This window comes from Lycium ferocissimum, chromosome 5, assembly GCF_029784015.1.
Source record: "Lycium ferocissimum isolate CSIRO_LF1 chromosome 5, AGI_CSIRO_Lferr_CH_V1, whole genome shotgun sequence".
Taxonomy (NCBI): domain Eukaryota; kingdom Viridiplantae; phylum Streptophyta; class Magnoliopsida; order Solanales; family Solanaceae; genus Lycium; species Lycium ferocissimum.
In genome coordinates, this window is record NC_081346.1 from 5846330 (window position 1) to 5870238 (window position 23909).

General features: G+C 33.8%; 1 protein-coding gene and 1 non-coding gene across 2 annotated transcripts; one reads left to right on the forward strand and one right to left on the reverse strand.

Annotated features, from left to right (window-relative positions):
* Window positions 1-3656: 3656 nt before the first annotated feature.
* On the forward strand, window positions 3657-5921 carry LOC132055634 (uncharacterized). The gene is made up of 3 exons (XM_059447558.1): window positions 3657-4179; window positions 4782-4819; window positions 4898-5921. Exons 1-3 carry the CDS (start codon window positions 4033-4035, stop codon window positions 5610-5612), a joined length of 900 nt encoding a protein of 299 aa, XP_059303541.1. The 5' UTR covers window positions 3657-4032; the 3' UTR covers window positions 5613-5921.
* Window positions 5922-8476: 2555 nt separating this feature from the next.
* LOC132058668 (small nucleolar RNA snR60/Z15/Z230/Z193/J17) lies at window positions 8477-8569 on the reverse strand. The gene has a single exon (XR_009415387.1). It is a non-coding gene; the product is annotated as a small nucleolar RNA snR60/Z15/Z230/Z193/J17 (small nucleolar RNA).
* Between the last annotated feature and the right edge of the window lie 15340 nt (window positions 8570-23909).

Consider the following 23909-nt stretch of genomic DNA (forward strand, 5'->3'; position numbering starts at 1 on the left):
AAATAAAAATGCATATATAGAAAACTCAATACCAGATAGGCAGAAGGTCCTCTATGTACTACAAATCACACTATTGATCAAAAACTTAGATCCTGGGGAGGAAAGATTATAATGACACTCATCTCTTTCTATTTCTCCGTTGTTACATTCTGCTTTGAACGCGTGTTTCTGCTTCTTTTCAGCCTCCCATGTTTTCTCTACAACGCTGCACTTCAAATTTAAGTTAGTTGGAGTTAGTTATATGGATCCTCACTAGCCATTTCGTCCCATTTGGACGCATTTTAATCCAATATCCAATTTGGGGTTTGCTCCAGTTTGCTGGTCACAAATGTTCAATAATCGTGGTCCATTAGAGCCAGAGGTTCTTTACAATTTCTACTCACATACAGATCTCAATTTCTCCCTCTCGAATGTTCATTAAAGCAGATTGTTGAGAATATAATTAATTATTAAAAGTGTGCTCTCTCTAACAACTTAAGTTTTTAGATGGGATGGTCACACACTTTATATGGTATTACTCATCTGATCCCAAGAGACTACCGTTGTCCATATTTCCTCAAGAATAATCACCTCTTGACCATGAAAAAAATAGGCATTACCTGTAGATTGTTGAGAATATAATTAAATATTAAAAGTGTGCTCTCTCTAACACCTTAAGCTTTTAGATGAGATGGTCACACACTTCAATACAAATAATGGTCCATTTGTGAATGACGGTTAAATGATGATCCAAGGAGCACTGAATGCTTGTCAATATGCTTGATTTGCTAAGATGCTATATAGTGATGCCCTTATATGGCAGCCAAGAGATATAAAAGAATGCCGAAATTTTCACACTTCCTCACACCTTGGCTGCTTGATCCCCAAATAACGTTCCATTTGTAGGTGATTCCTGGATCTTTATCCATGGAATACCTTGTGTTATGGTTTGTTGATAGTGCTATTAGTGTGGTCTACTGCATTTTTCCATGTTGAGTCTATGTGCCTCTTCATTCCTAATAAGGTTGACGGCATGTCATGTTTGCTGAGCGGTACAATTGGACAAATCTTTGTTTTCATTGAAATCAATTGACTTCCTTGGGGAAGTTGTCATACCTTTCAAACGCATTAACATTTTTCCATAACAATGCTGCCTTTCATCGTGCAAATCCAACAAGATTTACCTGCTATTACTTCAACCCTCTATTTTGGAATAGCATCCAACTTTTCACCTTACCTCCCGATGAGCTCTAGCATCTCATAGTTTTGATAATTGACAAACGATCCAAGGTGGTCCTCCATCAGTCCTTTACCAAAATCAGTGAAATCAGTGGCTGTCAAATGCTTGCATTTTCTATCTGCATTAGACTCTTGTATGTGAGATGGAAACTAAGGGCCCTTGAGAAGTCAATATTATTTTATTTTATTTCTCACATGTTCTCTACATTGGTCTCATATATATACAATTTTGGGTATTAGTTTGACTACAGCACTTGTAAATCAAAAAGACATATTTTTCTCAATCTTTGCCACCCCTATCAAGGTATCCTCAAGAAAGCCTGAAGCCAAAGGACAGATCCCTGAATTGAAGATGCTTTAAGTCCTTAGGTTGTTGATTCTTTGTTTCTTTGTTTATAAATTGTAAACCTACATTCTTATGATAATGTTGACAGGTATTTTCTTGATTCTTGTTTTCAAACAATGTGTTAACACTTTGGCTTTTGTGGTTTGAATTCTCGGTCTGGGTGCCCTTAAGAGTGATACATTCAGTGATTGTTTATAAACTTCTTCTTCTCCTAGAGGATTAAACTGTGGAAGTTCAAGTTGTCTGTGAGGGGAGATTAGTTTCTAGATTCACCTACAATGAGAGGTTTTGATGGGTAGAATTAGGAACTAATTCCAAGGACAAAACTTGTAATCTTACATTTGTGCTAGTGTCTTGGAAATCCTACTGAGGTAGGTCGTGGTTTTTAATCCCTTGATAAAGGAGTTTTCCACGTAAATATCTTGCCTCATTTACCTTTCATAATTATCTGTGAGAACAGTTTAGGGACCAGGTCCCCTAGACTGTTTTGAGTAAAACTCTCAGGCTGTGATCTAGGCAACGGTGAACCCGTACGTTCTTTCACCTCCCAAGGTAGGGGTAAGGTCTGCATGCACTCTACCCTCCCAAGACCCGACTTGTGGGATTACACTGGGTATGGTGGTGTTGTTATCCAACGTTTTCACCTTTACCAAAATCAGTGAAATCATGGGAAGAATGCATGAGGCTGTCAAATGCATTTGCATTTTCCTATCTGACATAGATTGAGATTGAAATTGAAATTATTGTCCCTCCTTTTGAAGTTTTCTCTTTTCTTTTTTATTTTTTTGGGGAGGAGGGGGTTGGTTGTGTAAACCAAGGCCCCCATTTTGTAGTTTTCTTCATGCTACATGATTAGTAAAGTGGTTTATCTTTAATCTTTGAGTTCAAGTAAGAGTGCAGATCCTAAGTAAACCAGGGAGAGTGTTTACATTGCTACTGAATAATGTCGATTGTTCTTATGGCAAATTTTCTGGAAAAGCAGCAGAAAAGTTGTCTTTATGTAATGTCGAGGGAGAGGTAGAAAAAGTGTCTTTATATAATGTTGACAGAGGCAGAAACAAGTGTTTTCATATAATGTTGAGGAGAGGCAGAAAAAGCTGTCGTTATCTCACTGTTGCAAAAGACGGTCTGCTCATGAGATTCTTAAGAGTTATGGAATAAGCAATTCAGTAGCAGTTTTTAATTGGAAACTTCTTCTACCACTGCACTTGGCAATTCAACTGTGGAAGTTCAATTTGTAAGTATAAATAAGCTTACTTTCCAATTCATTTCCAAGTCATCTAATGAGTAGGTCTTTTTATGTTCATCTTAAACTACTAGGGTTAAGACAATCTAGTTGTGCGTGTCTTTAATGCTTCAGCAAATAGTCTTTGAGGTTCTCTAAGGATAATAAATGAGGAAAGTAAACCGTGGAAGTTCAATTGTAGGTGTCAACAAGCTTACTTTCCTATTCAGTTCAAGCATCTAATTGATGGGTCTAGTTATGATTATCTTTTGGCTTTAACTTGAGTTAAGACAATGTAGTCATTCGAGTCTTTAGTATGAACAATAGAACACTTCAACAAACAATCTTTGGGGCCTCTAACGATAAAGAAAGAAAAAAAATTCAAGTCAGGGTAGAGCATGCTGCTAGTCCACATATGTTTACCTTGTCCTATACTCCCACCTAAATTAGAGTTTGAGACAACCTTTGAGATTTGTGGTGATATGATTCTTATTTCAAATATATAGCTTAACTATTATTTTCCATCCTTTTGTCAAAACAATTACTCCCTCCGGTTCAAATTAAGTGTTTACTTAGCTTTTTTCACACCCTTTGAGAAAAACTAACTCCTGGAAAAAAATAGATATTTTGACTAGATTACCCTTGATTAATAAGACCCTTGCTTATTTATTGCCTTGAGTACATAGGGGAAAATATGGAAAAATGAAGTTAATTCCTTCTTGATTTTGAAAAGGCTAAGTGCACGCTTATTTTGAACCTGAGGGTGTGTTTTTAGTTAGATGTTCTTGCATGCCGGAAACAGCCTCTCTACCTCCCAAGGTAGAAAAAAAAAAAAACACTCTACCCTGGACACTTACTTTTGATTTCACCGGGTATGTTGTTGTTTGTTAGTTAGATGTTCTTGCAGTACATGTATATTTTTCTTTGTTTTTGTAGCGCTCTTCTTTCTAAGGCTTGCGCTTTAATTGTGCTTTGCATTTAAAGCCCTAACAGAGTTTGGCGCTTTTCTGTGCTTTTCATTTTTGACTTCTCTGTTAGATACCTTAATAGATATCATCCTTCTCCTTGCTTCTGCTGAGCATCTTCAGTTGATGAAAGTATACCTCACCTATTTTAAGATATCCTGGTTTAAGATTTGCTAAAGAACTTCCTCTGCTGGTACATCATATTTCACCTATTTTATGGAGTTGATAGTAGTTTTGGTAGAACTTGCATGAGTTAATACCATTCTCCATGGTCTGAAATGTGTTTCACTTTATGCGACCTATTTTCTCTGCATTCTTGGTGTCAGTTTCTTGAGCAGGCTTTGAATGTTAATGATGATGTGCCGGTGCTTACTCCTGGTACTGAAAGCAAGAAGATCATTTGCAGCAAAGCAAAGTTATGTTGGGTAAGTTGGTCCTTTTATTGAAGTCCAGTACACTAATGCTTGGCTCTTTCTCTTCTCTTCTGTAGCCATCTTATTTTCTTAGGGTTTGTCACTTTGCCATTAAACTGCTGCTACATTGTATGTTGTCATCTCCTTCTAACTAAACGTAACATTTTGCAATCTCTAAGCATTAATATCCAATCACCTTATCTGAAAGAAAATGATGATTTCTGAAAGAACGGAATAGCCCTTCTTTGTTATTAAGACTTTCAAAAGAGAAGTTATAAGCGGAGACATACACCTTCACCTGAACTTATTTTTCCTCAGCCTTCTTTGAAGCTCAAACTGATTCTAAATGTAAGTTCTCCTAGGCATTAATTTATGGTAATTGATTCCTGTTATATCCTCTACTTTTGCCTTGCTAAATTAGTCCTTTCACCCTGCACGACAACCTTTTTGGTCTCTGAAAGTGTTCAGTGTGTCATCGTGAATGGAGAACTGCAGCAGAAATTTAGATGACAAAGTGCAACCTAGAAAACCTGCATGGCAAAGTGATAGAAATTTTAAAAACCTAATCTTAGTATTTATTTCATAACACCCGTCTATACTCGAAAATTTGGCAGGGTAAAGCAACTGATGATCCGACTCCACCTTCAACAATGTAAGTTATTTATATCGCATTTAGACCCCTTTGCATATAAATGGAAATCGAGCTGAACCAAGTATTCTTTTTATGAAGGACCATGCAGCAAAATTTAACTCCAAAAGGAGTGCACCAAAATAAAAGGATCAAGGTTGAAGTTTCAGAATCTGGGGTAGAGGGAAATCCAGTGAGTTGGACAACACCTGTAAAGGTGTCCCCCGAAGATGGTGATGCATGCAGTGAACTGGTGGATGTGCATGGCTATAAAGTAAAAGCGAGCAATGCTCCTATTCTTGCTGCCATTTTTGCCAAGTATGGTGACATTACCATCAACTGTCACTATAAGTCACCTACTGTCAGAGCTTCCTTTCTTGATGTGGTTAGTGATGTTGTCAGGCGGCTGAAAACCAGTGATGTTAATTCTTCTTCCATTAAAGCTATGAAATCTGTAGTCTCTGATGCTTCGGATGCCAAGCTTGATGTAACTTGGCTGCAGCAATATCTGGATGAGATTTCCGAAGAGGAAGATATGGAGGAAAAGTCTTCCTATCTAATAGCGTTACGCGAGACTACCATGCTTGTCTCTAAAGCAGCTAAAAAGGATGTGGTACAAAGGAACATGGAGGTCTTAGCAGCAGAGAAACGGCTCAAAAAGGCTGAAATGCGCTTGCAAGAGGCCCAAAGCCGGGCAGGAGAGGCAAAAAGGTCTGTCAAAGTATTTGACATACTGGGTAAAAAAGTTAAGCAGGACATCAAGGCTGTTAAGGATCAAGCACAATATTGGCTGAGTAGGTTGAATGAGCTTCTGTAGTCCGCAGCTGCTTTATCTTGACATAATAGCTTCTATGTCAAGACATTATTGTAAATTGTGAATGATAATCATGAATCTGGGAAGTGTCACATGGTTGAATCTTGTTTTGTACATGATAGTAACATTTCTCTTTTTGGAAACATTCGCATTTTGTGCAGTATTAAGTTTTTCATATAACAAAAACTCGACTGGGGTTTTTGTATGTAATGCTATAAACACCTTGAACAGTTGCAGTGAGGTGCTCTGTCTAGTGTTTTCTGCCTTTTCTGCTAAAGGTATGCTTGAACTAATCCATTTCAAATTTGATAACCCTTTGTTCCAGAAGGTTATTCCCTCTTTCGACACCAGCCCCAAAAGAAAAGAATGATCAACCCCAACCCCCCACCATGGCCAGTTTCAGTTTTCACAGAGTGGGTTTATCTAAACCCAATACTTTTCATGCGGTGTATAAATTTATATGTAAAAATCTACTAATATCTACTAATATTGTAATAAATAGTACTATATATAAAGCTATAACTTTAGAAATATAATGTGTTCAAAGTAAGAACCCCAAAGGTTGAACCCATAGAACTAAAATCTTGGGTCGACTTTGCCCACCCCTGCCCCAAGCACATCTTCTGTGCTTTTCTTTGTCTTGTGTGGTGATGCTTGAGACCGAGCTGAATATTTGAATTAAATTAGTGCTGCTGTGAAGATAATTAGATTTTAATTTTCATGTCTGCAGAAAATCATTCATATAATAAAAAGAAATATGTCACGTTTTCAAACATTCATCATCAAGATTGTTTCAACAGGTAATATTTTTGAGTAGCGATTGTTTACATCTAAGCTTGGACAAAATGATAAACCTCCTTTTAGATTATGACATAACTAATATCGTCTATCTTCTAACTGAAGTGCAAAAGCTTGGACATTAAGATCACAAGCAGAGCATTCATTGTAAGTGAATCTTGACTACGGTGATATAGTGTGTTAGATTAGCTTTCAAATTTGATTTCTGGAATGGGGTATAGATTTTTTAATCTATCGTAATCAATGCACAGATGATTCAAAAAACACAACAAAGAATCTATGCAAGTAAATCACACTAACGTGTTCATATCACTATCCTCCTTCATTGAACTGTTTGGCAGGTGGGTAGCGATTCCCTCAAAATTGTAGAACAAGACAAAGATTTCTCAGCAAAATCATGAATTCATTAATATTCTTTTTATCAACACATAACATTTTTATTGACGTTCTTTTACTCCAACAGTATTTAAAGTTTCTCGAACAATCCGATATTATAGAAGTGTCTCGGTGAAATGAAATACATGTAAATTGCATAGCGTTACATATAAGGTTAAAAATCCCCTCCAGTATCAAATCCGCTAGTACTTCTCAATGGTATTTTATATTTAAGCCACGTGTCACGTTAAACTTCTAAACGTTGGGGATAGCATCAACTTCTTTTCTTTTTATTTGGTCTTTCTTCATACGTTGTCTCAACTTCTTATGTCCAAAACATATCTGTACTTGTTTTTCACTGTATAAGCTAAGCTTTTAACAATGGAAGCAGAGGCGAATCCAGAATTTTAAGAGGATGAGTTCACCATTGCTTTTAAGATGAGATATAGAATTTTATGGTGACATCAACTTAACAAGCAAAAAATAAGTAAATTGTTTTATAATCACAACGGCATCAAAGAGATGCATAATTAAAGGCTGCTTTAGAATTTAAAAAAAAATGCAAAAGTGCAGCAAGTAGGTTTCAATCCCTCGACCTTGAGGATTTAGACTTGGCACTTAACCAGTCTTTCCACTCAATCTCAATTGATAATGGGTTACTTCCGCTAATATTAGATATATTTTAAAAATTATGCACATAATATACCGAGTTTAGTCGGAGGACCATGTGTTCACGTGACCCATTTTTTCAGCCTAAATTCGCCACTGATTGGAAGCACTAAATTCTCCAACGGATTCCTTGTGCGTTTTACAATTACACTAATTCTATTTATTCCATCAAACCAGCAAAACTAAATTCATTATTGATTTATCCAACAACAAATTGTCAAGATAAAAAATAGATTATTTTTTAATTTCTCCGAAGAAAATAAAGTTGGGTTTTTGCGGTTGAATTGGGTACAAGAAAATGGTAGTGCATAATTCAGAAAAGTTCCTCTCCAGGGAAAAAAGTGACAAATTGCTGTTACAAGTTGGAGGAAAGAAATGGAATGATAAAGTAAAAAGTTCTTTGCTTTGGAGATATTTGTGTTTTGTGTATTCTAAGATAGAGATGAGTGAGGTGAAAAAAAACATTCCACGATCAAGCCTTTAATTTTTTACAATAACACGTGGCAGCAATCTAGACCTGCATCGAGATGTACTCCGAAATGTAAATAGGGCGAGGCGAGAGCAAGCTGCCCCCACTCTGCTAAGGCTTTGCCATGCCCTCCGTTTATCAATTTTTCAAAAGTTTGCCATGTCCTGCCCTGCCCCACTTAGACTCTTTTTCATATTTTTTCTCTATTTTTCAGTTATATTTATTTTTATTTAACTATTTCAACTTTTTTATTGAATTGTTCTTTATCGTTTTTGCCTCCACGTAAGTCAAAACCTAAACAATTAAACTATATACCATATGGGTGATAGATTAGGGTCTATTTGGTTGGATTATCTGTACCTAATTTATTTAGTTTTTCTAATCAAAATCAATTTTCTTTTTCAAAAATAACATTTTAGTGATATATCATTATGATCGTTAAGGTGAATTAACACCATTACGACGAACAATATAAATCGTCACTGTCCATTAACCATTTCAATATCAAAAATAAATTACCTAAAATAAATCATATTTTTAAATATTTTTTAAAAAAATGAGTCATCAGATAGGATCGAAAAAACTAAAAAATATTTTATAATCACAAAGATTTCATTTGAACTATGCTTCTAATCATCATATGATCCTAGTGATTTTGTATAACAACATTTTGAAACTTAATGGGTTACCATCCATGCACTGGACGGGAAAAAAGAAGAGTAAGCAATGGGTAACAATGAAGCATGAGAAAACGGGTCAGTCCTTTTTTATCCAACCCAAATATAACCTGAATCCTTGGGCTTCCCTATATTAAAAATTGGGCAAAAAACATATATATATACGTGATAAAACACAACAAAAAATTCTCAAATATATTTACGAACGTGACGATTATTCAAATCGTTTTTCGATTTCTCCATTGTTAACGATTAAAAGGTACAAATCTTAAAATATTTAACGATTTTATGGAGTTTAGATAATATTTGAAAAAGATCATCTTCGATACGATTATTAAGAAAGATGAATTTAAAAAATTACGCAAATAAAATTATTAAATAAGGTAAGGAAATTGTTTTACTTATTTTATTCATGTTTCTCTCTCATTCAAAAATTTAGAGATATAGTTCGATTTAAACTTGATTTTCTCCAACTTTTGTTTGCGGAGGAGGCAAAGTTTATTTCATCCACTTTTCTCTCACCATTCAAAATTAAGAAGATATTGTTACCTAATTTTCTCCAACTTTTACTCAAAAACTCCATTATAATCGGTAATTTTTATGGATAAAAAGTCCATACATCAAAAAACATATATGTATAATTTTCGTATGCAATATGAATAACATGTGTATAGATTCAATATATATATATATATATATATATATATGAAATATGTATAAAAATTGTATGTGTATTTTGATTATTATAAAGTACATATAAATTGTATAAAATCTAATCAAAGTATGTATAAATTTTGAGAAAAATATGTATAATAAACTTGTAATTGATTACATATGTTGATTTTGGTTCATTTTGTATGTGATTATTCGGTTTTCGAATAAAGTGTTTTTTTTTCCTCAAAGTTGTGTTGGTTTATATAGAAGTATAAATACGCTTACAAAATAAATATATATTAATTGTTATTTATGCAATATGTCTTTATATAAATCAAATCCATGCAACGTTATAATTAAAATGGACTAATTTTGTAATTATGAAATACGTATAAAAGTTGTCTTTATATGTATATTGTGATTATTATAAAATGTACTAATATAAATTGTATATAAACCATCACAAGTATGTATAGATTATGAGAAAGTATATATGTTTTCAACATTTTTTAAAACTACAATTTATATAATTTGCAAATTATTTATATCAAAAGAGATATAGATTTTACGAGGGCTCTTTATTTTCAAAACACACATGATGATCATATATATCTCAAAACGCAATTTGGAATGCAAATCAATTTTTATATATATATATATATATATATATATATATATATATATATATATATATATATATATATATATATATATATATATATATATATATTTATACTAGGACTTTGCCGGTAACGACATGCTCTACTCCTTTGAAGATGGATTTTAGGTATGAAAATTTTGCCTCCTATCATAGCCTGAGAGAGAGAGAGAGAGAGAGATTGAACTAATTTATACTTCTACATAAACTAGAACTTTTAAAAAGCATACTTGTTATACATTTAAAATCGTTAAGATTCTCTCTTTTGTAAATTGAACTTTTGCCTCTCCATAATGAAAAAAGTTTCTAAAATCGTGGGTATCCCACCTTCTCCGGCATACTTGTTATGAAATTGGTTCAAAATTAAGCATTCATTTAAATCGATAGCATTGCACGATTTAAATTTTTAATTTTGTTGGTATGTTTTGTAAATAAGAAAAACGATTTGAATATGTTTTGTAATATAATTTCTTAAATAGAAATTGTTTTGTTATTTTCCCTTAAAAATTTTAAAAATTAAATTGTTGAGGCAAAATCTATTTTCCCTTAAAAATTTTCAAAAATTAAATTTTGTCCTGTCCTGTCCTGCCCCGCCCCGCCCCAATTACCTGTTGCCCTGTCTTATTATGCCTTTTCCCTACCCCGCCCTGCCTCCTTTCCCCAATTGTCATCCCTAAACATTTTTTTGCGCGGAATGCCCTTCTTTTGGGGTGGTCTTTAAATTTTGCCCCTCATATTTGTGGTCTTTAAATTATGCCCCTCATATTCTTTGGTCTTTAATTTTTGCCCTTCGCATTGCAACTTTGAGCTTTCGCGCCGAAATAATGAGGTTACGAGTTCGAACCCCCGCTCAAGCATAAATTAAAAAAAAAATCGCAAGACAAGGTTTGGGTCGCGTGTATGCGGACCGGCATACTTTTGTTAAGGAATTACACATTTTATCTTGGGACCGGCATACATACCTTATGGGCGGACTTGGCATAAGTATCGGGTCCGGCATAACTTTGATAATTCCTTCACAAAGTTATGCCGGTGGGGGCATACTTTTAATGGGCAAACTTTTATCTCGGACCGGCATAACTTTGTGAAGGAATTATCAAAGTTATGCCGGACCGGATACTTATGCCAAGTCGCCCATAAGGCATAAGTATGCCGGGTCCGTATAACTTTGGTAATTCCTTCACAAAGTTATCTTTGGTGGGGGCATACTTTTAATGGGCAAACTTTTATCGGATTCGGCATAAACTTTTGAATGAATTATCAAAGAGATCTGGGACCGACATACTTATGTCAAGTCACCCATAAGGCATAAGTATCGGGTCCAGCATAACTTTGGTAATTCCTTCACGTGTATGCCGTTGGGGGCATAGCGAAATTTAAACTTGCCTTGCGAATTTTTTTTTAAAATTTTGATTGCGCGTGGTTCGAACCTTCGGAAACTGGGTCTTAGCCGAAGGGCAAAATTTAAAGATTTCAAATATGAGGGGCAAAATTTAAAGACCACCCCAAACGAAGGGCAATTCTGCGAATTGCCCATCCCTAAATGTACTGGAGCATTTGTCACTGGAGGTGATCCAGTCCCTACACTAAAATCATTTACGCACATTATTTTACTATTATATAGAAGGGAGAATCTCCAATTTTTGTAGTACTCACATGATTTTTTTTTGTCCATTTTACCCCCAATTGAAGTTTTAATTACATTGCAAGTTCTCACATATTTTGGTAAATTTGAATAACTATATGGGCTTTTTTAATGCTACAAGGAGTGATGATGTGAAAAAAGTGATAGTGACACTACAAAAAATCTATTTATTCAACCAAATTTAAAATAGATCCAAAAGTTTGTTGTCTTTCTTTTATGTGGAAATGATTATTGAACTTGTTTCTAATTATTCTTTTCCTATAAAATCTATTATGGACAAGTTAAAAATTTATTGTGGCATTCTCTTTCTACCTTAGTACCTTCTTAATTATTAATTAAAAATTATTTTTTATTTATAGCCAAGAATATTTGAAAAAAATTAATTGAAAACAATACAATTTAGCACTCCAAATAATAAAAATACTAAATAATTGCAAACAAGAGTGATTTTTTGGATATTGAAATATTTTACAAGAGATAATCAACGTTTTATATAATTTAGGACGAATGGTTAGTTAAACATGAAATACTAAAACTACATACACATTTAAGAAATTACAATATAAATTCCTTGAAAAAATAAATTAAATAAAAAAAATAAAAAAGTACATCATTTCTTAACATGCATTTTTTAAGGACATGAAAGATTATAGTAAAAAAAAAAAAAAACAAATAATTTCATCAACTTTTCAATTTCTTTTGTATGATTTAATTTGAAGGAACATCTACAAAAGCATTTCGTCATATCAAGACTTTTATTTATTTAATTTTAAATGTTATCCTTATTAATAAGTTAATTTCATTGACATCATCATACAACAATTTGTAGCATCAAATAATTTTTATATTACTCCCTCTGTCCCAATTTATATGATGTAGTTTGACCGGGCAAGAAGTTTAAGAAATAAAGGAAGACTTTTGAATCTTGTGATCTAAAACAAGTTAAAGATATTTGTGTGGTTATAGATCATCTCGTTAAGTGTAAAATGTAAAGGTTAAAGTTAAATTGTTTTCAAATAAGGAAATGTGTCATTCTTTTTGTACTGACTAAAAAGGAAAGTGTGTCATGTAAATTGGGACGGAGGGAGTACTTGACTACTGTAAATGTTTTATTTTCCCCCCAATAATGGGATAGCTGATATAAGTTTAATGAGAAAAAATAATTAAGTAATCCAACATAAGGTAAAACTTAATTAGAATCATTAGTAATGACTTTAACCCCAAAAATTTCAGGAGGATAGCTTTGGTGCATGCATTTGTTTGTAAAAATGAAGTCTAAATGTACTCTATGAAAAATGTTGTTTTCTAACTTACAATTTTTTTATATGATTTGATATTTTAGAACATTGGGAAATTTGTCGAACTACCTTTACAATTGATATACTGTTACAAAAACAAAACAAAAAGGAAGAGTAACAAAGAAACACATAAAAAAGGTTGTAAATATAAATTCGAATGTAGTTTGGGCCCGGGCTTAGCGCGGGCCATACGACATTAGTTCATTACAATTAATGCGAGTTATTGTGGCGAATCTTTCTTATGTCTATACAGAAAAGCAAATAATAGATGATTAAAAAGTAAACATAAAGGGGTAAAATATGGGATGTCTTACAAATTCCAAAAATATGTAGTCAATTATTAATTCGAATGTAGTCTAGGCCCAGTGCGGGCCAAACGACACTAGTTCATTACATTTAATGCGAGTTATTGTGGTGAATCTTTCTTATGTCTATACAGAAAAGCAAATAATAGATGATTAAAAAGTAAACATAAAGGGGTAAAATATGGGATGACTTACAAATTCCAAAAATGTGTAGTCAATTGATCCACCAAATCCATGATTGCGTGTGTGAGAGGGAGTTTATGGCGACGAATTCCCCCATGAGCAAGTGAGGATGTGCAATTTCCATTTTTGAGATACTGTACAAATTCACTTTGGAGATTTGACAATGAGCAACTTGTGAAAAATGAACGATATATACAAAATGTAATAGGTAATTATTGAGTCAAGTAAAGAGTATTTTAGTCTTTTTACCTTGCATTGAATAATTAGTCAAGGATACATTGGTCATTTTATCTTGACGGATTGTTCGATGGATGGTTCAAGGGTATAGTGATCCTTTTATCTTTGACAGATTGTGATGAATAGTTCAAGGGTATATTGGTCCTTATATATTGATGGATTGTTCGATGTGTCGAAATAAGTCAGTCAATCACGTATTTAATGAACACCAATTAAGTTTCATTTCAAACCAATAACTATCTATTTTCTCACCTACTTTTTAAAAACTTGTTTTTCTAGTGTTACTCAACATATTTTCCTTGTTCGTACATGCTAGATTTTATGCAAGTCAAAGTCATCAGTAATTGATTGATTGTGATGAATTTGATATGTATCTTTCAGATTTGCTTCGTCAAAGGAGAATTTCAATTAATTTGAATTGAATCGATGTAATGTACATCTCGTCTCCAATCAATTATGTTACAAATATTTTGAGGTTATTCATGACATCGATTTTGCAGTAAAATGAATTCATTAATGTTTTTTTTTAACTACACATAACGCTTTTGTTGATGATCCTTTACTCCAACATCATTTTGGGTTTCTCGAACAATCCGATATCATGAAGTGTCTCGGTGAAATTAAATATATGTAAATTACATAGCGTTACACATAAGATCATACACAAACATTCATCACATAAAAATGCTCCTACATTTAATGCGAGTTAATGTGGTGAATCTTTCTTATGTCTACGTAGAAAGACAGATAATAGATGATTAAAAAGTAAACATAAAGTGGCAAAACATGAGATGACTTACAAATTCCAAGACGATATAGTCAATTGATCCTCTAAGTCCATGATTGTGTGTTTGAGAGGGAGATTATGACGATGAATTCCACCATGAGCAAGTGAGGATATGCAATTTTCATTTTTGAGAAACTTGTACAAATTTACTTTGGATATTTGAGAATGAGAATGAGTAACTTGTTAAAAAGGAACAATATATACAAAACGTGACGGGTAATTATTGAGTGAAGTAAAGAGTATTTTAGTCTTTTATCTTGCATTGAATAATCCATCAAGGATATATTGGTCATTTTATCTCGACAGATTGTTCGATGGATGGTTCAAGGGTATATTGGTCCTTTTATCTTGATGGATTGTGATGGGTAGTTCAAGGGTATATTGGTCCTTTTATATTGACGGATTGTTTGATGTGTCAAAATAAGTAAGTCAATCAAGTATTTAAAGAACACTAATTAGGTTTCTTTCAAACCAATACCTATTTGTTTTCTCGCCTTCTTTTTAACAACTTATTTTTCTAGTGTTAGTCAACATATTTTCCTTGTTCGTGCTTCTCATGCTAGATTGTATGCAAGTCAAAGTCATAAGTAATTAATTGTTTGCGATGAATGTGATTCATATCTTTCATATTTGCTTCGTCAAAGGACAGTTTCAATTGATTTGAACTGAATCGGCGTAAGTATATCTCTGTACATCTCATTTGCAATCAATTATTTTACAAATTATTTGAGGCTATTCATAATCATCGATTTTTCAGTAAAATGAATTCATTAATGTTCTTTTTATATACACATAACGATTTTGTTGATGGTCCTTTACTGCAACACCATTTAGGGATCCTCGGACAATTCGATATTTTCGAAGTGTCGGTGAATTGACCGCATATATATCCTACTTTTCAGAATTTAGAATTCCTTAAACACTTTCTCTCTTTTCATTTTCTTGGAGAATATCCGACTCAACCTTCTTCTCCAATAAAGCAATGGCGGAGCTTCGCCGAACTAGGGTAACCAACGATGATGCACAAACCACTGCTTGTCCCCTCTCCTCTGCCTCTTTCTTTTTGGTTTTTTCAAATCTCCGATGTTAGCCGGATAAAATTCCAGACCTGGCCTGTATTCATTGGAATCTGGTCACACACCACCTCTGCTCCGCGTTTCATCACTGTTTTTTCCTTTGCTCGGTTTATTGGCCAGAGTTTTTCGCTGGAATTTCATCGGCCGTATCATTCTGTGTTTGTTAGCCATAGTCGTTTTCACATCTGGAAACGACCCCTCCCTGCCACCATTTTCAAGCCAAGAGAGCTTCGAGGGAGATGGATCTGATAGCGGAGCTTTAAAGTTCGCTGCTGAAGACCGTAGGTTTAAAAACGCAAAACAGATTAGAATCTCTACTCACATCCTCATTTTTATTTTATTTTTATTTCCTCCGTCCCTCACATCTACTTCTTTCTTTTTCATTTGCTCCAATATCCGATGATAGTAGGAGAAAATTCCAGATCTGGCCGTAGTCCGTAACACACCACCACTACTCTGCATTTCAGCACTATTTTTCCCTTTACTCCGTATTTTTGGCTAGAGTTTTTTGCTGGAATTTTATTGGCTGCATAGTTATGTGTTTGTTGTCTATAGTCATTTTTTAGATCTGGAAATGACCCCTCCCCCGCCTTCATTTTCACGCCAAGAGATCTGCAAGGGAGATGATCTAGCAGCGGAGCTTTAAAGCTTGCTGCCTAAGACCGCCGGTTTAAAAATGCAAAACAGATCGGAATCTCGACTCACTTCATCTTTTCTTTATCTCTTCCTTCCATAACATCGTCACATCGCCATGAATCTCACCGGAAACACACTTAAAACTTTCAGATCTAACTGAAAATTAACCGGATCTGAAAGTCATGCCGGAGAATATATTTTTCTGGCCAGGTTTGTCATCATTTATACATTGTGTAAATAGCGTATAATATGTGTATAATTTGTCGTCATTTAAACATTGTGTAAATAGCGCACAATATGTGTATAATTAGTGTGTATACATTATACACTGACTATACGTTGATTATACATTTATTATGTACAGATACAGAAAAAAAATATTTATATATATAGTATGAAAGTGTATATATGAAGTGTATAATAAATGCATATATACTGTATAATATACATTTTAGCTACAACTTGTCTTTTGATTTTATGTGGTCATCCGGTTACCAATATTTTCACCGGATAGCTACTTATGTCCTTGAATTGAAAATGGAAATACTTTGAAAATTTTCAGTCTTATAAACTCTTTTTAAACGATGCGTTCTTTATTATACTTGAGGTCTACTCACAGTCCCTGCTTCCAATATTTAAGCGTTTTTTCATTTAATAAAAGAGATAATTGAAACTCTCATTTTGCAGGCTTTTCAATGCGAAATATGTCCCTTTTCAAATATGAAACATCTCAATTTTCCAACCTTGTTCCTTCTTTATTTCAATGTTTGATCTGAAAAAGACTCAACAAAAAGATTCATGGAATAATTAGACAACTTCTTTCTGAAGTGCAAAATTGGAACTACATCTATTTCTCAACGATATAAAATTCTAGGATTTTTTTAGCACATCTAACCAACAAGTTCTACTTCTTGTCATCCTACAGAATGCTTGGAAGAAGAAGTCCAACAAATGACCGAGAAATTAACTTGTTACCAAAAGGATACAACAACATCACACAGGCCTTGACATCTGCAACAATTTCAAGAACATTCACAGCCTTATGATAATAACGGAGAATGAGACAACTCTTCAAATATCCTTACAGTAAGTTGGAAAATTTCCTGAGATTTTAGAATACATCTGTGTGAAAACAACAGGTAATGGATATAAATGTTTGAGCAAGTGGCATTAGCTAATCTAGTTTGTGTGCTCTCTCTCCATATATATGCGTGTATGAATTAGGAAAACAGAACAACAAGCAAGAAAGTTTTATCTTGGATACCTTCATTAGTCCATCATCATAAGGTTGCCGCGGAGTAGTTATTCTAGAAAGCTCACTGATACAAGATGCAACAGAAACTTTGACATCCGTATCAGCATGCTTTAAAAGTTCACTTCCGACCATAGCTCTCATTACTGGTCGAAGTGCATCTTTCATTGAATCGGTAGGTGCTTGACCTACCTTTGTCAATAGAGATTCTACTTTCTAAAAGACACAAAAGGGTGTAAAGGAGTCAACTTGCAGCCACCATAAATTAAGGAATACGAGCAAACAGCTTCAAGAAATCACAAAGCCAATTTATAAAGATTTAAGTCGCGAACATGGGGAAATCGCTCTATGGTGGAATTCATGTTTTCATCTATTAAAAGATGATTGTCATTTTCATTTTCATTCCAAAATCATCACACTAAAACTACTTTGCCACTTCCATTGCTCCAATTCTGGTTCACACCATGTCATTTAATAAGTTAAGAACAAAAAGTTTCTATTTGGACCTAAAAAAATCATCCTGATACAGAAGAAAAACTAGGGACCAGATTTATCTAATTGACAAACAACCATTCCCCGAAAAAAATATTATCCTTATCAACATCAAGTCAGTCTGAAATGATTGTCCTTTTCATTTTAATTCCAAAATCATCATACCAAAACTACATATACCACTTCAATTCCTCCAATTCTGATTCAAAACCATGTCATTTACTAAGTTAAGAACAAAAAGTTTCTATTTGGACCTAAAAAAAAAACAACCTAAAACAGAAGAAAAACTAGGCACCAAATCTATCTAATCAACAAACAACCATTCCCCTAAAAACAAAAACAAAAAAAAAAAAGAATCTTACCCTTATCCACAGATAAAACTAGTACTTTGTATGTAAAGAACATGAAAAAGAACAAAAATTGAATCTTGACATCAAGTAGATTGAGTAGTTCTTCACTGGAAGAAGGAGGATTGATGAGGCTAATCCCATAATCTTTTAGGCCATCCTCAATTTCTTTCTGTGAAGAAGAATCATCCATGTCACACCAGCAATCCTCTCAATCTCAAAACCCAATTAAACTTGTATCAATTGCCCTCTTTTTTTCCAAGAACCTCAAAATCAAGAACACCCAAGGAAGAAAATGCAGCTCAGATACAGCAAAATACTGATTATATAAGAGGGGAAACAGGTGGGGTTTGTATTTTGGAAGTAAATTTGGGACCAAATTGAAAAATTTGCTGACATGCAGAGAGCCTCTCTAGATTGTAATAATCTACACTGGCTTCACTCACATTTATTGTGTTTTGAACTAATTTTCAGGGTTATTGTGCTTTTCTTTCTTGTATTAGTGTGCTTAATCTTGACTGCTATTTTGAGCTTTTGGCATTGAATTCAACGTGGCTGTGCAAAGTGCAGAAAGACACGAAATTTTTGTTTCGACAGTTTAAGAAGAATCTTATTGAGACAATTGGCCTCTTTTTTTCTTTTTTCTTTTTCAAGTTAATAAAGAACACCCAAAGAAGAAAATGCGAGTTCAGATACAGCAAATGCTGATTATATATAAGAGGGTAGACAAGTGGGGATTGTGTTTAGAAGTAAGCTCGTTTGGATTAGCTGATTTTATACAGTTGATAAGCTTTAAGTGTTGAATTAATTTACAAATAATCAGTTATGTGTGTATTGAAGTGTTGAAATTACTAATAAGTAATTGATTTAGTTGGTAAAGAAATGTTGATAAGCTGTTCTTTTGTTAGAATAACTAAAATACCCGTATAATTTTAGCAACAGATTATTAATTCAAAAGTATCGGCGCAAAAAAAAAAAAGAGGAACGATGAATACAAAGTAAAGAGAAAGTTAGAAATTTTATTTTGGGAAAGATATTTTAAGAACTAGAAAAAATAATCAAAGATCAAATAATAAAGAAAAAAGGGTAAAAAAATACCCATCTACTTTCATTTATTGGTCAGTTTTAACTTCCGTTACAAGCTGGGGTGGTTTTTTCCCCTGCCGTTACTAAAGTTATCAAAAATATTCCTCATTTGACTGAAACCACCAAATCCACCCAAATAGCCCGATTTCAATTGAAATTACCCGTTCCCATTATTTTACCTGACCCGTAACCCACTAAACTAAACCAAATTAAACCCCAACCCACTAAACTAAGCCTGTTCATCGTCGTGGTGTGATTAGGCCTTTTCCACCTCCATGTGAATTTGGAAAATGGCGTTTAACTTATAGACAATGTGTAGATTTTTATTATCAAGATATCTAGTGGAAAATTGTGATATTTGACTATGAAGAAGGTGACAAGGAGCGAAAAATTTTCTTCCCAGAAATGGGCGATGAAATGAAGGCTCAAGTGGCAAGTTTCGTATAACTCAAGATTGGGATGAACTTAGAACTTGATATCATAAGCTTAGAACTTCAAGGGCAAGTTCTGAAAATTCCCGCATTGGCCTCCCTCTACAAAGACCTGTGAGGAGTTCGGTTCAGGAAAAAATTGCTTGATAGTTAACTTGGTATTATTATGCACAACTTCCTTCACCAATTTCCTCCAAATATCTATCAGAGAAGATGTCCACCACTACTTGAGAAATTCATCATAGTCATTCTTCAGTTGCACTTCATACCAAATTTGTTTCACCGAGATTAAGCGCGGGTGTAGCTGCTCAATCTCCTCAATCACTTCAAGGAAAATCCAGGAACCTCATGGGAAGGTGTGATATTTGACCATGAAGAAGGTGAGATGAGCGAAAAAATTTCTTTCCAGAAATGGGTGATGAAATGAAGGCTCAAGTGGACAAGCTTCGTATAACTCAAGATAGGGACGAGGTTACAAATGCATAGGAGTCTCATGGTTCTTGAATTTTCATTGAAGTGATTGAGGATATTGAGAAGCTACACCCGCGCTTAATATCAGTGAAACAATTTTGGTATGAAGTGCAGCTGAAGAATGATTATGATAAATTTCTCAAGCAGTGGTGGATGTCTTCTACAAATATTTAGAGGAAATTGGTGAAGGAAGTTGTGCATAATAGTACCAAGTTAACTATCAAGCAATTTTTTTTCTAAACTGGCTTCCTCACAGGTCTTTGTAGAGGGAGGTCAATTGCGGGAATTTTCAGAACTTGCCCTTGAAGTTCTAAGCTCATGATATCAAGTTCTAAGCGCATCCCAAGATTGAATTATACGAAGCTTGTCCACTTGAGCCTTCATTTCATCACCCATTTCTGGAAAGAAAACTTTTCGCTCCTCGTCACCTTCTTCACCGTCAAATATCACACCTTTCCACCATGCATCTTGATAATACAAATCTACACATTGTCCGTAAGTTAAAGGTCATTTTCCAAATTCACGTGGAGGTGGCAAAGGCCTAATCAGACCACGATGATGAACTGGCTTAGTTTAGTGGGTTGGGGTTTAACTTGATTTAGTTTAGTGGGTCGCGGGTCGGGTTAAAAGAGTGGGAGTGGGTAATTTCAATTTAAATCGGGTTATTTGGGTTGATTTGAGAGTTTTCATCAAATGAGGTGTATTTTTGGTAACTTTAGTAACAATAAGGGCAAAAATATCCCCACCTTATAGCGGAAGATAAAACTGATCAATAAATAAAAGTAGAGAGGTATTTGACCCTTTTCTCAATAATAAAATACTTGATCAAACTAAAATTGCTTATAAGCTGAAAAGTCATAAGTTGGGGATGACTAATTTATGACTTTTGACATGTTGGCTTATAAGCACTCCAATATTTACAAAACCATGTAGATAAGCTAAAAAGTACTTATAAGCTTGTAGCCAAATTGAAGAAATGGCTGACATGCAGAGAGCCTCTCCAAATTGTAATCTCCACTGGATTCATTCACATTGATTGGGTTTTTAACTAATTTTGGGTTTGAAATCCGTAACATTTTCAGGGTTATTGTGCTTTTTCTCGTGTGCTTAATATGTATGCTATTTTGGCATTGAACTCTACGTGGCTGAGCAATGCAAAAATACCAATTTTTTGATTCAACAGTTCAAGAAAGGATATTTTTTTAAGGCAAAGAAATAGAGCCACATTATGGAGATATACGACGGCTTGGGGATAAGTATGGAATCATGAAATAGGGGCAGAGGACTTAAAATTTCACACTTCTATTTGGACGTAGAGTTTGGAGGAATACTATGAAAGAATAGGACTTCATTGGCATCATAACTTATAGGTAGGTATTGGAAATAAAATCAACTTTTGGAGTCTTATCTAATGTGGAGAAGAGACATTTGAGACTTACATTTTCGAATATTTACAGTTTTTTGAGTCAGGAGGAAATGAACAACACGACTAAATCCGATGTTACAAGAAGGAGAATTTATTGAGACATAAGGGTTAGGCGGCACCTTTATTATTGAGAAGTAGCTAAATTTCAAGCATGGGGGATCTACATGAAAAATTATATATTGTATATAGGGTAAAATTTATGTTTTATGTGTACATATTAAATGTTGAACACTCCGCTAATCAAGTTCATTCCAGCTCCCTATGAGTTCATAGTCTCTAAGCCCCCTTAACACAAATCAAAGACTGTGCTTAGTGGTAAAGGGGGGGCATATATTTTCGTAGAGCATGTAGGTTTGAGTCTTGCTTACAACATTTTCTTGTTTCTTTGATTTTTTTTTTTTAACTCCTTTGGCAAAATTTCACCATCTCATGGAGATGGGGAGTGAGAATAGATAGGTTAATTCATTGAAGTCATATTATCACAAGGGATAATCAAATTTTCTATATACTAGAAATCTTTATCTTTACAGGTATGACTAGCAAAATAAAGCAACAATATCATAAATCCAACATATTGACCAAAAAAAAAAAAAAATCACATGAACATCTATAGAAAAGTGAACTAATTTTTTGAACCCTCTTTGCTAAAATCCATCAACTCAAGGAGATGGATAGTCAGAATAGGTAGGTTGTTTTTATTGAAGTCATATTGTCACAAGCTCCTCGTGAGGGAATAATCAAATTTTCTATATAATAGAAATCTTTATATTTATAGGTATGACTAGCAAACAAAGCTACCACATCATAAATCCAACATATTGACAAAAACACACACACACAATCACGTGAACATCTATAAAAAAAGTGAACTAATTTTTTGAACCCCCTGGCAAAAATTCATCAACTCAGAGAGACGGGGAGAGAGAATAAATGAGTTATTTCATTGAAGTCATATGATCACAAGCTCCTCATGAGGGAATAATCAAATTTTCTACATACTAGAAATCTTTATATTTATAGGTGTGACTAACAAACAAAGCTACCATATCATAAATCTAGCATATTGACCCCCCCCCCCCCCCCCCCCCAAAAAAAAAAAGCCAGAATAGCTCAGGGAGAGGGGAGAGGGGAGAGAAAATAAATAGGTTGTTTTAATTGAAGTCATATTATCACAAGCTCCTCGTGAGATTCTTCTATATACTAGAAATCTTTATTTCATCAATCCATCATCAATCCAACATATTGACAAAAAAAAACAAAAAACACAATCACGTGACCATACGTAGAAAAGTGAACTAATAGGATAACATATGTAATAGCCTGTTTGACCAATATTTTGGAAATGCCCACCAAGAGTTTGGTTCTCTATGCCATGTCAATAGTTGGGGTTGCGTTTATTACACTTTAAAATAGTTTATGGTTGTAATCGGACCCTCGTAAAGAAAAGATATGTCTTGAAACTTCGCGTATAGTTCAGGAGATACTGATGCCTTATCCCTTTAGAAATTTGTTGTGTTCGGCCAAGTCTCTAGAAAAAAGAAAAGTGTTTTTGAGTAACAGAGAAGTTGTTTTTAGAAGTTGGAAAGTAATTTATTTCCAAAAGCACTTTTTGGGCCGTGGTTAAACGTCAAGTATTGCCAAAAGTACTTTTCAAATTGATTAGCACCAAACACAAACTTCTAGGCCTTGTTTGTCCATAGATACCAAAAAAAAATTCACTTTTTTTTGGAATTTTGGAGTTGGCCATAGTTTTTAAAATTATAGTTTTTGGTGAAATGTCGTTGTAAAAAAGTGAAAAAAGTAATTTTTTTTTGGAAAATAAGTTTTTTGAGTTTTTGGTATTCCGGAATACAACTTCAAGTTGTATTCGAAATTTTCATGGCCAAACGCTGATTCCGGAAAAAAGTGAATAATTTTTATGGCCAAACGGCACCCTAGTCTATTTGGCCAAACTTCCAAAATTGGCTTAATTTGAAAAATATCTTTTTATCAGAAGTGATTTTCGAAAAAGTACTTTTGGGAGTAGCAGTTTGTGTTCAATTTGAAAAATCAAAATACTTTGTTTAATAATTTGTATTTGACCAAGGTTCAAAAAGTGCTATTGGCTGAAAAATTACCTTTTTTTTTTTTTAGCTTAGACAAATCAACTTTTGCTACTATTTAAAAATAATTATCTTCTCCCTAAAAGCTTGGACAAATGCTTCGATTTTCTAAAATAAACACTTAAAACTTTCTAAAGCTTGGCCAACCATGCTAAAAATTAGAATTTATAAGTAAGTTTTCCAATTTAATACTAGAAATTAAATTTGCAATAAAAAAATTTCAAAG

Bases quoted from the DNA above. Each gene is read 5' to 3' on its own strand.
- LOC132055634 (XM_059447558.1), top strand. From the start codon at position 4,033: ATGTGTTTCACTTTATGCGACCTATTTTCTCTGCATTCTTGGTGTCAG. The intron at 4,180-4,781 runs GTAAGTTGGTCC...AAAATTTGGCAG, and splicing joins GCAAAGCAAAGTTATGTTGG to GGTAAAGCAACTGATGATCC. The intron at 4,820-4,897 runs GTAAGTTATTTA...CTTTTTATGAAG, and splicing joins CCGACTCCACCTTCAACAAT to GACCATGCAGCAAAATTTAA.